At 44.8% G+C, this 14,762-nt stretch overlaps 1 protein-coding gene across 1 annotated transcript in view; it reads left to right on the plus strand.

Annotated features, from left to right (window-relative positions):
* Nucleotides 1–508: 508 nt before the first annotated feature.
* Nucleotides 509–14,762, plus strand: part of get4 (guided entry of tail-anchored proteins factor 4) — a 39,451-nt gene continuing 25,197 nt past the window's right edge. The window contains exon 1 of the mRNA XM_078240666.1: nucleotides 509–664. Coding sequence (XP_078096792.1) covers nucleotides 531–664 — 134 coding nt within the window. The 5' untranslated portion in view covers nucleotides 509–530. The remainder of the gene's footprint in view (nucleotides 665–14,762) is intronic.

A 14,762-nucleotide genomic window follows, 5' to 3' on the forward strand; every position in this document is an offset into this window, starting at 1 on the left:
CGATTCTTTACGGCTAAGTCTTAAAGGTACAATGTGAGTGGAGGGAGCATTAAGCACAGGTTAAAGAGATGTGTATTGTCTCCAGACAGGACAGTTAGTGAGATTTTGCAAGTCCAAGCAATTCGTGGGGGTTACAGATAGTGTGACATGAACCCAAGGTCCCGGTTGAGGCCGTCCTCATGTGTGTGGAACTTGGCTATCAGTCTCTGCTCAGCGACTCTGTGCTGTCGTGTGTCATGAAGACCGCCTTGGAGAACACTTACCCGAAGATCAGAGGCTGAATGCCTCTAATACTAACACGCTGAATGGCCTGCTCCTGTGTCTAACAGGCAGTGCAGGTTGGATGGGCTGAATGGCCTGCATTAACTCTTTCCCGCTCACTAACCTGAACCATTAACGGCTCCCTCCCTCCGCGAGCGGTTTGAACTTGGCGGCGCGTGCTGCGGGGAGGGCGGGCCGCCGCGGCGATGACGTCAACGCGCCGCCGCGCGCCGGCCGCTGTCCCCTTTGACCTTTGGCTGCGAGCAACAATGGCGGACGGCGAGCTGCCCAAGTGCTGCAGGAACCGGGGCGGAGTCCAGCGGGTGGAGAGCAAGCTCCGGGCCAGCGTGGAGAAGGGCGACTACTATGAGGCGCATCAGATGTACAGGACGCTTTTCTTCCGGTGAGGAGTTGAAGGAGGGGAGGGGGTGGACGGTTCGGTACGGGACGGACGGAGGGGGAGCGAAATGGGGCATGCGGCTCCAGCGGACAAACCTTCCCCATCTCCTCGCTCTCCCTCCGCCGGCGCCTTCCAGATCCTTCTCTCCCAGGCCCCGCGAGCCGAGCCGCAACCGAACCTGCTGGCAGCCGCCGGGGTCCCGCCCACTCCGCAGCCACGCACCGATTGGCTCAGGGTGCGGACCGTCCATTGTGACGCGCGGCTTATGATTGGCCAACCGCCCTGCCAATCAGGCGACTGACAGCATGCTGAGTTGACGCTGGGCCGGGAAGGGCCTTGGGAGCCCAGCCACAAGCACAAAGTATCATTTAAAGGCAGAACATGCTGCAAACACTTTGGAGAAAGTTAGAGAAGCAGGGAAAGGAAACAGAAGGTAATGGTTTGCATAGAAGGAGAGATTAAATGACAACGTTGCAAGGCAAAAAGAGGTCTTATAAAGCAACAAAAGATATGTCCAGAGGAGGTGCAACTGGTAAAAGCAGAATCCTCATCAAGTCTCTGCAAATGCCAAATACTTTAGATATTGGAAATCTGAAGTAAGAACATTCTGCAGATACTCAGGATCAGAGAGAAGGTTAACGTTTCAGACTTATCAGACCTAGAAAAAGTTAGAAATTATTATTTATTTATGTGTGTCACAAAGTAGGCTTACATTAACACTGCAGTGAAATCCCCTAGTCGCCACACTCCAGCGCCTTTTCGGGGACATTGAGGGAGAATTTAGCATAGCCAATGCACCTAACCAGCACATTTTTCCGGGACTGTGAGAGGAAACCGGAGCACTCGGAGGAAACCCACATGGGGAGAAAGTCCCGGGTTCCTGGCACTGAGGCAGCAGTGCTAAACACTGCTACCGTGCTGCCCCAGTGTAATAGGTTTTAGGCATGTACAGAGGGAGCAAAGGTTGAGAGGACAAAAACAAAAGGGACCACATGTAATAGGGTAGAATGAAGGAATGATTAAATGACAAAGGATACTGTGCAATATAAAGGAGTGGGTAATGAGACAAAAGATTGGTCCAGGGAAAAAGCAACATCGTCAGTGACTATATACAAAAGCCCTATTATAGACAATGCAAAGTCAGACTAAAACATAAAATGCTACAAATACTCAGCAGGTCTGGCAGCATCTGTGGAGAGAGAGAAATATTTAGTGTCAAGGAATTTCATCAGAACTTTGTTCAAGATGTTCTGATGAAAGGACACAGGCCTAAAATATTAACTCCCCTTCTCTCTCCATACTGAATATTGCCAGCATTTCCTGTTACCATGTCACCAGGAGCTACTATTGGAAAAAGAATGGGGGCAGAGATTACGATGTTTAATTGTTGAGTCTGAAAGGTTGTGAAGTATCTAATCAAAATATGAGGTGCTGTTTCTCCAGCTTCTGTTGATCTTCATTGGAATAGGTTTGGGGCGGCACGGTAGCACAGTGGTTAGCACTGCTGCTTCACAGCTCCAGGGACCTGGGTTCGATTCCCAGCTTGGGTCACTGTCTGTGTGGAGTTTGCACATTCTCTTCGTGTCTGCGTGGGTTTCCTCCGGGTGCTCCGGTTTCCTCCCACAGTCCAAAGATGTGCGGGTTAGGTTGATTGGCCATGCTAAAAATTGCCCTTAGTGTCCTGAGATGCGTAGGTTAGAGGGATTAGCGGTTAAATATGTGGGGATATGGGGGTAGGGCCTGGGTGGGATTGTGGTCGGTGCAGACTCGATGGGCCGAATGGCCTCTTTCTGTACTGTAGGGTTTCTATGATTCTATGATTTCTATGAAGGACAGATGTGTTAGAGTAGATGTGGGGTGGACAATCAAAATGACAGGTGACCAGAAACTCAGAGTCATGCTTTCGGAATGGAGCTATTCCACAAAGTGGTCACCCATTCTGCGTTTGGTTTCCCCAGTGTCGAGGAGACCACATTGAGAGCAGCTAATGCACTGTTCTAAGTTGCACCTGGGACGAGTATCCTGGACACTGAAGAGAGGAAATGGACAGCTGTTGCTTTTCTTCTCCTTGTAAGGGAAGGTGCTTTCAGCAGGGAGAAGGGTTGATGGAGGAGTGGACCAGGGTGTGGCAGATTGCAGAAAGTGGGGGGAAAGGATAGATGTGTTTGGTGGTAGCATCACATTTGAGATGGTGGGAATGGCAGAAGTGTTAGCGAGCTCAGTATTCTTTTGCTTTTTGGGTAAGTAGGTTATTCCTGAATTTTTTATTGGATTTATTAGTGACTATCTTCTACTTATGGTCCTTGATTTTGGCCTGTGCTCACAAATGGAAACATAATCCCTACATCTGCCCTATCAATCCCTTTCATAATCTTAAAGTCTTCGATCAGGTCACCCTCTCAGCTGTTTTTTCCTGGAGGAAAGTATGGTATAGGATACAGAGCTGAGCCTTCAATCTCCATTTGAAAGGTCACCTAAGAGGGCCCAGCTTGATGTGCAGTATGAAAAGAGTCTGTTGTTTTCAAAAAAGCAGCAAATACATCAACACAAATGTGGTTCATTGTCAATTATTTGCCACTCTCACTCTGTGACTGAAGTTTGAGGTCCATCCGTGGGGCGGCACAGTAGCACAGTGGTTAGCACTGCTGCTTCACAGCTCCAGGGTCCCGGGTTCAATTCCCGGCTCGGGTCACTGTCTGTGTGGAGTTTGCACATTCTCCTCGTGTCTGCGTGGGTTTCCTCCGGGTGCTCCGGTTTCCTCCCACAGTCCAAAGATGTGTGAGTTAGGTTGATTGGCCAGGTTAAAAAAAAATTGCCCCTTAGAGTCCTGGGATGTGTAGGTTAGAGGGATTAGCGGGTAAAATATGTGGGGGTAGGGCCTGGGTGGGATTGTGGTCGGTGCAGACTCGATGGGCCGAATGGCCTCCTTCTGCACTGTAGGGTTTCTATGATTTCTATGATCTTTGAGGCTTTTGGTAGATTACACAGATTGAGCAGCAGCTTTCTGATCAGTTCATTCTTTGATCAATAATGGAAGCAAAATCAATTTCTGAACTTTAAACCCAGCTGTTTGGCATGCCCTGTGGAAGTTAATCATTTTCCAGGCGAGAAGTTAAAAATAGAATGCTGGAATCACAATCCACTATTATTGTTATTTAGCAACGGTGAAGAAACAGTGTAACACTTGCTCACCTGTCAGTAAATGGCACTTAAGTATAAGTGCCCAATGTTTCATATTATTGGGGAGGGGATGTAAATATATGGACTTTAATTGTTTGGAAGTAGCGCCTTCATGCGTGATCAATCGTTGATTACAGTTTGTGTTCTGGGATGAATTTATATCAGTCCAGATGTTGCCCAACAAATTATTCAATATATATTGTTATGGTTCTTTCCAACACTGTCTTTCTGTGCAATAGTTTGAGAATGGTTTCCTTAAATGGACTTAAATCCTTTGATCTGAAGCATGTAACTTTCCTTCTGTGCCATGCAAGGTTCTACTTAACTATTTGAAATAGATATTTTTATAGCTACAAAATAAATAGTGTTTAATAGGGAGCATCATAGTACATTTTATTCAGTGAAGACCATCTTATTCCAGTTATAAATGCTTACGTAATAGATGATTACATTTTGTATTCTGTAATTAAATTTAGCTTAATGCATGTGTTTTTGTAAAACAAATTTTATTTTAAAAATGACGTAGGATGTAAAATTGTGAACATTAGACCTTATGTTAAATGGCAATGTTCGACAGCTAAAAGTATGAACAATTGCCCAAACATCAAGTGTTGCACCATGTCCCTATGTAAACACTTTCTTTTTCCATTATTTAAACTGTAAACTTTGTCTAAGCAATTGCTGCAGTATTTGGCTAATTATTTCCTGTGTAAAGTTGTTCAGCTGAACTTTAATACTGTGCTGACTAAACCTTGGGACCATGAGTGGCTATGCACGAGTGAAATAGTTCAAAGTTTTTTCATGTAAAATGTTTACTTCCTTAGAGAAGCAAAATTCCACACTCCGGTATTAAAAGAAATACTGCTTTGTGACAATTGTAATTTGTGTGAAGAGCTAAAAGTTGCAGATCAAATCAATTATAATCCAGCAAATAATCGGTAAAATGCTGTGCAAGTTCATCAGAATTTCTTCATTATGCACACTCTGAGTTTGCAGTTGTTGTAGGGAAAAATCCCTTACCAGCACAGAATCGAAGCCGAGTCGCAAATCAAGGTTCAAAGCGTGTCTTTATTGTACAATTTACTAGGATCCTAGGGAGACCCCCGTAGCCAGCTCAGAAACAGTGGCTTGGCCACGTTGATCTCAATTGGATTACATCAGCCCTGGATCTTTATAGGGCTCCAAATTTGAGCGGGAACATTTGATTATGCATCTTTTTACAATATGTATAAAGTGGTCTGTCAGTTTCAAAAGTCCCTAGGAAGTTTCATGGATTAGCATTTGTATGGTGTGTGTTCGTGTTAATGGGATTACTTGGTCCTGCCCCGGTGTCTAAATCCGTTTCCCATTACTATCTCTATGTGTCCTCTTATTTAAATTGGTCCTATTGTTCCGTGTCTGTGTTTCCTGCTTGTGAGATTGAGTGTTAATGTCATCCTGTCCTGTTGGGTGTCTGGGGTATTTCATTCTTAACCTTTTATTCTTATATCTTGGTTTATCAGATTTTTATGTCTGCCTTGGCCGAATTAGTAATGTTTCAGTGATAGCTTGGTTTTGATAACCCACTCTATGGCTCGTTTCATAGGGGTCTTGATCGTCCTTGACCAGTTTAAAATGCAGCTACAGGCTGTTGCTAGGCAGATTAGGGATCTCCCGCAGTTTCTGAAATTCGTGAGTCTCTCAGCTGTGCAGGGGGAGACCCGATCGAATATCCATCCGGGGGTGCCCCTCTGCATTGTTGGCCCGTTATGAGTGGTGCCAATTAGTCCAATAAAAATATGTTTGATGATACAAATATGGTTTTCTGGAAAATTTCCTCCTTCAGTCCCTCCTCTCGTCCAGGGGGTGCCATTCATGGCTGACCCCCCATGGACGACCTTCAGAGGAACAGTGATTTGTACAGCTGTTGTCCTTGCCGTTGTTCCTCCTCTTCTGGGTCGTTGTTAAGTTCTTGCATCTGGATACTGGCAGTGGGTAGCATTCTTGATGTAATATTTGCACATATCACTTTAATACAGGTTAGGCCAAGGCAGAGTGTGAACAGGATGGCTACTACTAGGATTAATCCCTTCATAATATATGCTCCCCAAACTGTGTTAAACAGCCATCCTAACCACCCATCAGTCCCTGTTAACCCCTGTTCAAAGTTATCCAATTGCTTTTGTATCCCGGACATGGCTGCTGTTATGTTTAGTGTCTCGTCGTGTACGTATGTGATGCATTTTTCCTTGATGATGGTGCATACCCCCCCTTGTCTGGCTAGCTGATAGTCCACCGCATATCTCGTTTGTTGTGTGTATAGTCTGAGTTCTGCGAGTTCTTGGTCAATTGCGCCTAATGCTTGTAGGGTGTTGTTTCCTAAAATGGTCAGTCCACATATGAAGAAGTTCCTATTACTGGCACTGATCACCCCTGCGGCGCCTCCCAGGGATAGTGTCCCCAGAAATCCATATCCTAAAGAAGACCCTAGTGTGACAGGGGCCTGCCAGTCGGAGCAAAATTCTGCGCTGATGGCCCTGGTCACTATGCGTTTCTGGACATGCCCCTCACTTGGGCATGGAACCGTGAGAGGTCTGATTGTCCCTACGGAAAAGAACCTTGGAGGCCTGTCTGTGGCCGTCATGTATACATTTTTAAATAAAAACACGTACCCGTCTTTAACCCGATAACATGCATTACCCCGGGGTCGTTTGACCGCATGGCCCCATCTTGTGGAACCTTCCCTCCCCCTGGACTGTCCACTTGATTGTACCTCTTGGTGAGAATCAAATGGATATGTCCCTGAGGCTGAGCTTACGTGGGTGCTGTTGCACTTGCCACACATAAGCTGCCTACCCGCGGTGACTGCAATGCATTTTTGTTGCTTGCAGTCACAAGTGAAGTGTCCTTCCCGGACCCGGCACTCCTGGAGAGCACAATGTGCCTCAGCGCACGAATCATTTTTAGGGACAAAGGCATGCACGCACCCCCATCCCTCTCCCTTAAAACATTGTGGGTAGTTCCCAAGTGTCTCCTCCGGTTGGGGTCCCGTCCCCCTTAGAATTCCCGGCTCAGTGAGCTCTACACACCTTCCTTGTATCCCTTGCTTAAAGTACCCAATATGTTCTTTGCAGGGTGCCCCCGATGTGTCAATAGTGAATAACTCTTGTGGGAGCCACCCTGGTGTTGCTATGAATAGGGAGTTTACTGATCGCGCTGAGGGGTAACAAGCGGTCCTATTCCCATAGATCTGGATGTGTGTTCTCAGGAATAGGTTTCCTTCCATGATTGGTGGTTCTGCTCCCCTAACCCCCATATGTTGGAGTGTATTTACAATGGTCAGGGTTATTATCAGATATGTCCCTGTTCCCATATCGCTCTTTTTTTTTTCAACAGTATTTTACAATTACAGTATATACAGAAAATAAACAGGCAATCAAATTAAAAGTAGTTGGTTCCGACGTCTTGATAGTAGATCTGGTCCTGGTTCCTGTGGAAGTTGAATGAGCAAAACGGTATTTTTTAGTTCATTTGTCCTCATATAGTTTTAATTGGGTCCAGTGTTTCCAGACCCCTTGTCCCCTTATATCTATACAGGCACAGGTATCTCCGCTAATAATGACCTCGTAAGGTCCGTGCCATCTTGGGGCAAATCCTGGTTTTGCAGGAAGCACTTTTGTTAATACCCGGCTCCCGGCTTTTGGGACTTCTGGTAATATTTCTGAGTCCCCCTCTGCGTCGACCTGTGCCTGATTAGAAATTACGGACCGGCGCATCCCCTTCAATTGGGTGCTAAGGTCTCGGATGTATTGTCGGATCCTATCTTTTATCGGACCCACATCTGTCCAGCCTGTAATAATGTTTTCGGGTAAGTGCATTGCTCGCCCGGTCATCAGCTCGTATGGAGTCAAGCCAGTAGTTCGATTTGTGGTCGCCCTAAGCCTCATCAGAACTGCAGGTAGGACTTCTGTCCAATTTCTACCTGAGGATTGCATTGCTTTTGCCATTGTTATTTTTAGAGTCCGATTCATCCTCTCCACCATCCCGGAACTTTGTGGGTGATAGGGGATGTGAAATTTTTTGTTTTATTCCTAATAGTTGGCAAATGTTTTTCAGAACCTTTCCTGTGAAATGTGTTCCCTGGTCCGAATCAACTTGAATTGGCATCCCCCATCCATAGCAAGCTTAGTGTGAATTAAATAACACTTTGTACTGGCCTTTTTTGGCTGCAATTGGGCATCCATTCATTTGTATGTAGTCTTATCAAAAGACATCGCTTTCCCCATTAAAATCACATGCCATAGAGTTCCGATCTTTATACGAGTACTCTTACACTATCTCTAATTTGATCATTTGTTTGCGTGCAAGCGCTACACCACAGTACTTCACAAAATAATTATGTCTTTATCAATGCCCAATATAGTATATGAATATATCATACAAAGTTGGTTAAGGCTTTTCAGGATTTGATGTTATTCTTGTGTCTATATGGCAGTGCTATACTGTATAATAAAAATAATCAAGCGGCAGTTGTATCATACCACTTTACACATCGTACCCGTGATATCCAAACCCTTTTAATTTAAGCCGTTTCTTTTTTTTTTAAACTGAGCTCCAGATCGAAACCCCCGCACTCTAGGAAAAGTAACAGGCGCCGAATCAAAATCAAAGCAGGTACAATACATACCAGTTATTTGATTAGGAACATTTTGGTTTCTTAACTGGCTAGGTTTTAAGCTTTGCAGTGCTTTTATATTTGGCAAACCTTGAACCTTGATGGCTCATGAAATTCTGACGGCAGTACATAATTTTAACTAGTTCAGAATACTAAACTATCTGACGTTCGCAAATCGCGATATTCTGCGATTAATACTGTATTTCACTGACTTGATATACTTTAAACTAATTCATAGACCTCAGTCTTTTGTTCCTGCTTTTCTACCTTTCCACAAAATAACTTATTTTCTTCTCTTAACTCCTCAACTAACTCTTATAATTTCTACTTCAAGACAAAGGAAAGAGCACATGCTTCCTTCCAAGGTTTAAATCCTTTCTTAACATTAAAACAAACAACAACAAAGCATCCACGCAACCACTTTGTTTAAACACACACAGACACACACATGGAAGCTTCCAAAAGTCATTCCACAGTACATCCTTTTTCATTCAAACTTATCATTTCAGACTGGGATGAGTGTAAAACATTCAAAGAGAATACTGAACATTGATTAAGACAATCGCTTTTATTCTTCTTTCTTCCAAACTGTAATTGACTCAAAGCAGAAGTAAATTCAAGAAATCCTATCACTTGAATCTTTACAGTTTTAACACTCTCCCAGCCCCCCTGAGGCTAAACCAAGGTGCAATGTACTGCACCCACTGCCTGTAGCAAACATTCCACAGGAACAAAGAGCTCCCTGCTCTCAATCTAATTACTACAACAACCACCTACATTCGACAAGCTACCAGATCTCACAAACACACTGAAATACAAAAACTAAGATCTCTCCTATCCATCTGCTGCCTTTCCCCTGGCGTAAAAGGCTTATAGGTTGCCTTTGGTTGTGCTAACGTCCCTCCTCTCGTGACTGGCGCTAGATTATAATTGTCTATGTTTTCTTTTGATGCTGGAGTGGCTGTATGTTTCTGCACTGACTCGTATGGGCGCCGAGGGTCCGTTTCCTCTGATCTCTGCGTTATCTCCGCAGTGTTGTTTCTGTATTCTAACTCCCTCACTCTCTCCTGTAATACTTTAATTTGTTCTGTCTCTTTGTGTCTCTCCTCCATGGAGGCATTTACTTCCTCAATTAGTCCAGCTAACTGGGTCACTAATATTACTCCCATTACTTTTGTTTTGTCCCGTTTAACTCCGTCTACCCACTTTCTTTGATCTTCTAAAGTTTGTGATGCGTTCCACCCGTTCCGTTTCATCTTTGCAACAATCGCTTCTCTGGCTAACAGATACTTTAAAATGAGAGCTACTGCAGTTTCTCCCTTAACAACGTGGTCTGCCATTTTTCTGTCTAGCAGTCCTGCAACCCCCGTATGCTGGCTGCTACAGTAAAAGTGCCTCAACTCCTGTCACTGATACTGCCCCAGCACCGTCTGTATTGCTGTAGAGCCTCGTAGTGAGGTTCCAGTGGGTCTCTTTCCCCTGGGCTCCCCCAACTATTCCTGACACCTCACGCTTGGACTATTTTGTGTTGTCTTATTGGGATGTGTGCTGGTTGTTTAGTGGGTTTGTCCGCCCCTGTTCCCAGCCCCTCTAAGTACAACGCCTCCCGCTCGGCCACCACCCCCACTAGCAGGGTTGATCCGTTACCCCCCAAAACCGGGTATCCTGCTATGGGCTGTGGTGTTCCCTACAGACGAACAAGGTTATCAAACTCCGCCCGGGTCCCTAATGGATCCTCCGTCGTCGTGTCTCTTGGTCAGGATGGATCGGGTCCACTTTTCCTCAACACTTACACACCTGTACTCTGTTATCAAAGCCCCTGTTATAGTTAGTAACTGTATCGACTCTGAGGTTGTTCGTCCCTTCAGAGTCAGTGTTGTTACCCGATTTACACTGTCCGTGCCTTGCACCCTGAGTGCCTGTGCCTCTTAGCGCCCGCTTCAAAACCCAACCTTAGCGTGGGAGATTTCTCCTCTTAACGTCCAGTTTAGGGTAGGGCACCTTGAGTCAAGCACTCCCTTGTCCTATTGCCTTGGCACAGACAGTGGTTTCATTTACAATCCTGGGTTAGTTACACCAATTAGTTCTGCATGCGGTACTTATCTTTATATTAGTCTTAATTCCTGTTATCAAATAGCCCAAAACCTGTTATCTTTACCTCTGGTCCTTTACTCCTATTAAAGTTAAAAGTTACTTACCTTCTTCCACGCGGTTGTTCTGACCTGTACCTCTTTAGTGCGGACTTCTGTTTCAATTTAAAACTTAGGCAAGATTATACAGTTCTACAAGACAACAATACTTAAAACAGACTGCACTCGCCTTTGACTGCTCTGGATTTGTATCAGATTCGTTTAAATTTGATTCCGACTTTCAAACTGTGGCCATCAGTCAGAAGTCAGATATCAAATCCTGCCGTGACTACGCCATTTTGTTGTAGGGAAAAATCCCTTACCAGCACAGAATCGAAGCCGAGTCGCAAATCAAGGTTCAAAGCGTGTCTTTATTGTACAATTTACTAGGATCCTAGGGAGACCCCCGTAGCCAGCTCAGAAACAGTGGCTTGGCCACGTTGATCTCAATTGGATTACATCAGCCCTGGATCTTTATAGGGCTCCAAATTTGAGCGGGAACATTTGATTATGCATCTTTTTACAATATGTATAAAGTGGTCTGTCAGTTTCAAAAGTCCCTAGGAAGTTTCATGGATTAGCATTTGTATGGTGTGTGTTCGTGTTAATGGGATTACTTGGTCCTGCCCCGGTGTCTAAATCCGTTTCCCATTACTATCTCTATGTGTCCTCTTATTTAAATTGGTCCTATTGTTCCGTGTCTGTGTTTCCTGCTTGTGAGATTGAGTGTTAATGTCATCCTGTCCTGTTGGGTGTCTGGGGTATTTCATTCTTAACCTTTTATTCTTATATCTTGGTTTATCAGATTTTTATGTCTGCCTTGGCCGAATTAGTAATGTTTCAGTGATAGCTTGGTTTTGATAACCCACTCTATGGCTCGTTTCATAGGGGTCTTGATCGTCCTTGACCAGTTTAAAATGCAGCTACAGGCTGTTGCTAGGCAGATTAGGGATCTCCCGCAGTTTCTGAAATTCGTGAGTCTCTCAGCTGTGCAGGGGGAGACCCGATCGAATATCCATCCGGGGGTGCCCCTCTGCATTGTTGGCCCGTTATGAGTGGTGCCAATTAGTCCAATAAAAATATGTTTGATGATACAAATATGGTTTTCTGGAAAATTTCCTCCTTCACAGTTTTAAAGATATTGGATTTAATTGAATTTGTCACTTTTATTACTGTACTCCACACCATTTATTGATGCTTCTGAAACATCCTTTGGTTCAGTGCAGTATAAAACCAAAATGCATGTACCCACAGACAAGAAGAGGATCACTGAAACATGTGAACTCTGAAAATTCATTGAGTTTATTTGACAAGTGTGAATGAATTTGGTGTTGATCACAAAATCAACCTAGCAATTAATAAGCTTCTATTTTAAAAGGTGGAGCAGTTGCTGTTTCAATGTGAACAGTACTGGGATTTTAAAAGTACAGCATACGGTGTAGTACTGATGGTGGTTACCATGGTGATGTGACTTCAAGATCTGTTGTGACGTATGTGCACAGGAGGATACTCAGTTTTTCATGCATACAGCATGTTGCAAGGAGCGTGCGATATTTTCAGATGTAAAATATTTTTAACTTCATTGTTGTGAAGAACCATCACGAACCATGGAATGACTTATGAGTGTAAAATTAAGGGAAAAGGAATTTCTTGAGTTGTAGCTCGTAATTGTACACTAATGCAAAATATCGTGTTGTCTGGTTGCTGTTGTACACAGCGAAATGCAAAGTAAATTTCATAGATTTCGGTTTAAGTAGGCCACATGCCCAGATGGTTTGTGTATGCGGTGTCGCATATGTGTGGCTTAAAAGATTTATCACATTAAACTGTACATAGTTTAATGGTTATAGCGTTTGATTACTCATTTATGGGATGTGGGTATTGCTAGCTAGTCCAGCATTTATTGTCTATCCTTGAGAAGGTAGTACTGAGCTGCTTTCCTGAACAGCTACAGTCCCTGAAGTGTGGGTACAGCCAAGGTGCTGTTAGGGAGGGAATTCCAGGATTGTGACCCTGTGGCATTGAATGAACAGCGATATTTTTCTAGAAGCCAGGATGGTGAATGACCTGGGGGGGGGACCTTTAGATGGTGGTGTTGCCAGGTATCAACTGCCCTTGCCCTTCTAGATGGTAGCAGTTGTGGGTTTGGAAGATACTGCCTATGGAGCCTCGGTGAGTTTCTGCAGTTCACCTTGTAGATGCTACACACTGCTGCACTGTTCATTGATGGTGGAGGGATTGAATGCTTTTGGAAGGGATAGTAATCAAGCAGGCTGCTTTGTCTTGGATGGTGTTGAAATTCTTGAGCGTTATGGAGCTGCACTCATCCAGGCAAGTGGGGAGTATTCCATCTCACTCCTGATTTGTGCCTTGTAGATGGTTGACAGGCTTTGGGGATTCAGGAAATGAGTCAGTTGCTGCAGGATTCCAAGCCTCTGACCTGCTCTTGTTGCCATAGTATTTCTATGGCTAGTCCAGTTTCTGGTTAAGCAGTGGTGATACTGTTGAATGTCAGGGGACAATGGTTTGATCCTCTCCTTTGGAGATGATCATTGTCTGGCACTTCTGTGGTACTAATGTTATTTGCTACTTATCAGCCCAGGCCTGGATATTGTCCACATCTTGCTGCATTTGGACATGAGCAGTATCTGAGGAGTTGTGAATTGTGCTGAACATTGTGCAGTTATCAGCAAACATCCCCACTTCTGACCTTACGCTGGAAGGAAGGTCATTGATTAAGTCACTGAAGATGGTTGGGCTTTGAACACTACCCTGAGGAATTCCTGCAGTGATATCCTAGAACTGAGATGATTGACCTCCAACCACCACAACCATCTCCCTTTGTGCCAGGTTTAACTCCAACCAGGTTTTCCATCTGATTCCAATTGACTCTAGTTTTGCCAGGGTTCATTAATGACACACTCAGTCAAATGCTCCCATGATGTCACGGGTTGTCACTCACCCCACCTGTGGATCTCAGCTCATTTGTCCATGTTTGAACCAAGGCTGTAATGAGGTCAGGAACTGAGAGTGACCTTGGTGGGACTCAAACTGAACGTCAGTGAGCAGGCTATGGCTGAGTAAGTGGCACTTGATAGCACTGTTGATGACCCCTTCCATCACTTTACTCATGATCGAGAGTGGACTGATGGGAAGGTAATTTGCTGGGTTGAATTTGTCCTGTTTCCACATTACCGGGTGGATGCCGGTGTTGTAGCTGTACTGGAACAGCTTGGCTAGGGACGCAGCAAGTTCTGGAGCACAAGTCTTCAGTACTATTGCTGGAATATTGTCAGGGCCCATTGCCTTTGCAATATCCAGTGCCTTCAGCTATTTCTTGATATCACATGGAGTGAATCGAATTGACTGAAGACTGCCATCTGTGATGCTGGTGACGTCTGGAGCAGGCCGAAATGGATCATCCACCTGGCACTTCTAGCTGAAGATTGTTGCAAATGCTTCAGCCATATCTTTTGCCCTGATGTGCTGGGCTGCTGCATCATTTGAGGAGTACAATTCTGCTGCTGCTCATGGACAACACTGCCATCATGGATGTCCAGTCTTGAGTTGCTAGATCTGTTTTTGAAGTCTATGACCAAATTCGCACCTCAATATGCCAACATCTTCATGCACAGGTTCGAACAAGACTTCTTTACCGCACAGGACCTTCAACCGATGCTACACACTAGATACATCAATGACATTTTCTTTCTTTGGAGTCATGGTGAACAATCACTGAAACAACTATATGATGACATCAACAAGTTCCATCCCACCATGGACTACTCTCTGGAATCAGTTGCATTCTTGGACACACGCATCTCCATTAAGGACGGTCACCTCAGCACCTCACTGTACCGCAAGCCCATGGATAACCTCACGATGCTCCACTTCTCCAGCTTCCACCTTAAACACGTTAAAGAAGCCATCCCCTACGGACAAGCCCTCCGTATACACAGGATCTGCTCGGATGAGGAGGATCGCAACAGACACCTCCAGACGCTGAAAGATGCCCTCATAAGAACAGGATATGGCGCTCGACTCATCGATCGACAGTTCCGACGCGCCACAGCAAAAAACTGCACCGACCTCCTCAGAAGACGGACACGGTGGACAGAATACCCTTCGTCGTCCAGTA

The sequence above is a fragment of the Mustelus asterias genome, chromosome 23 (genome assembly GCF_964213995.1).
Source record: "Mustelus asterias chromosome 23, sMusAst1.hap1.1, whole genome shotgun sequence".
NCBI lineage: Eukaryota > Metazoa > Chordata > Chondrichthyes > Carcharhiniformes > Triakidae > Mustelus > Mustelus asterias.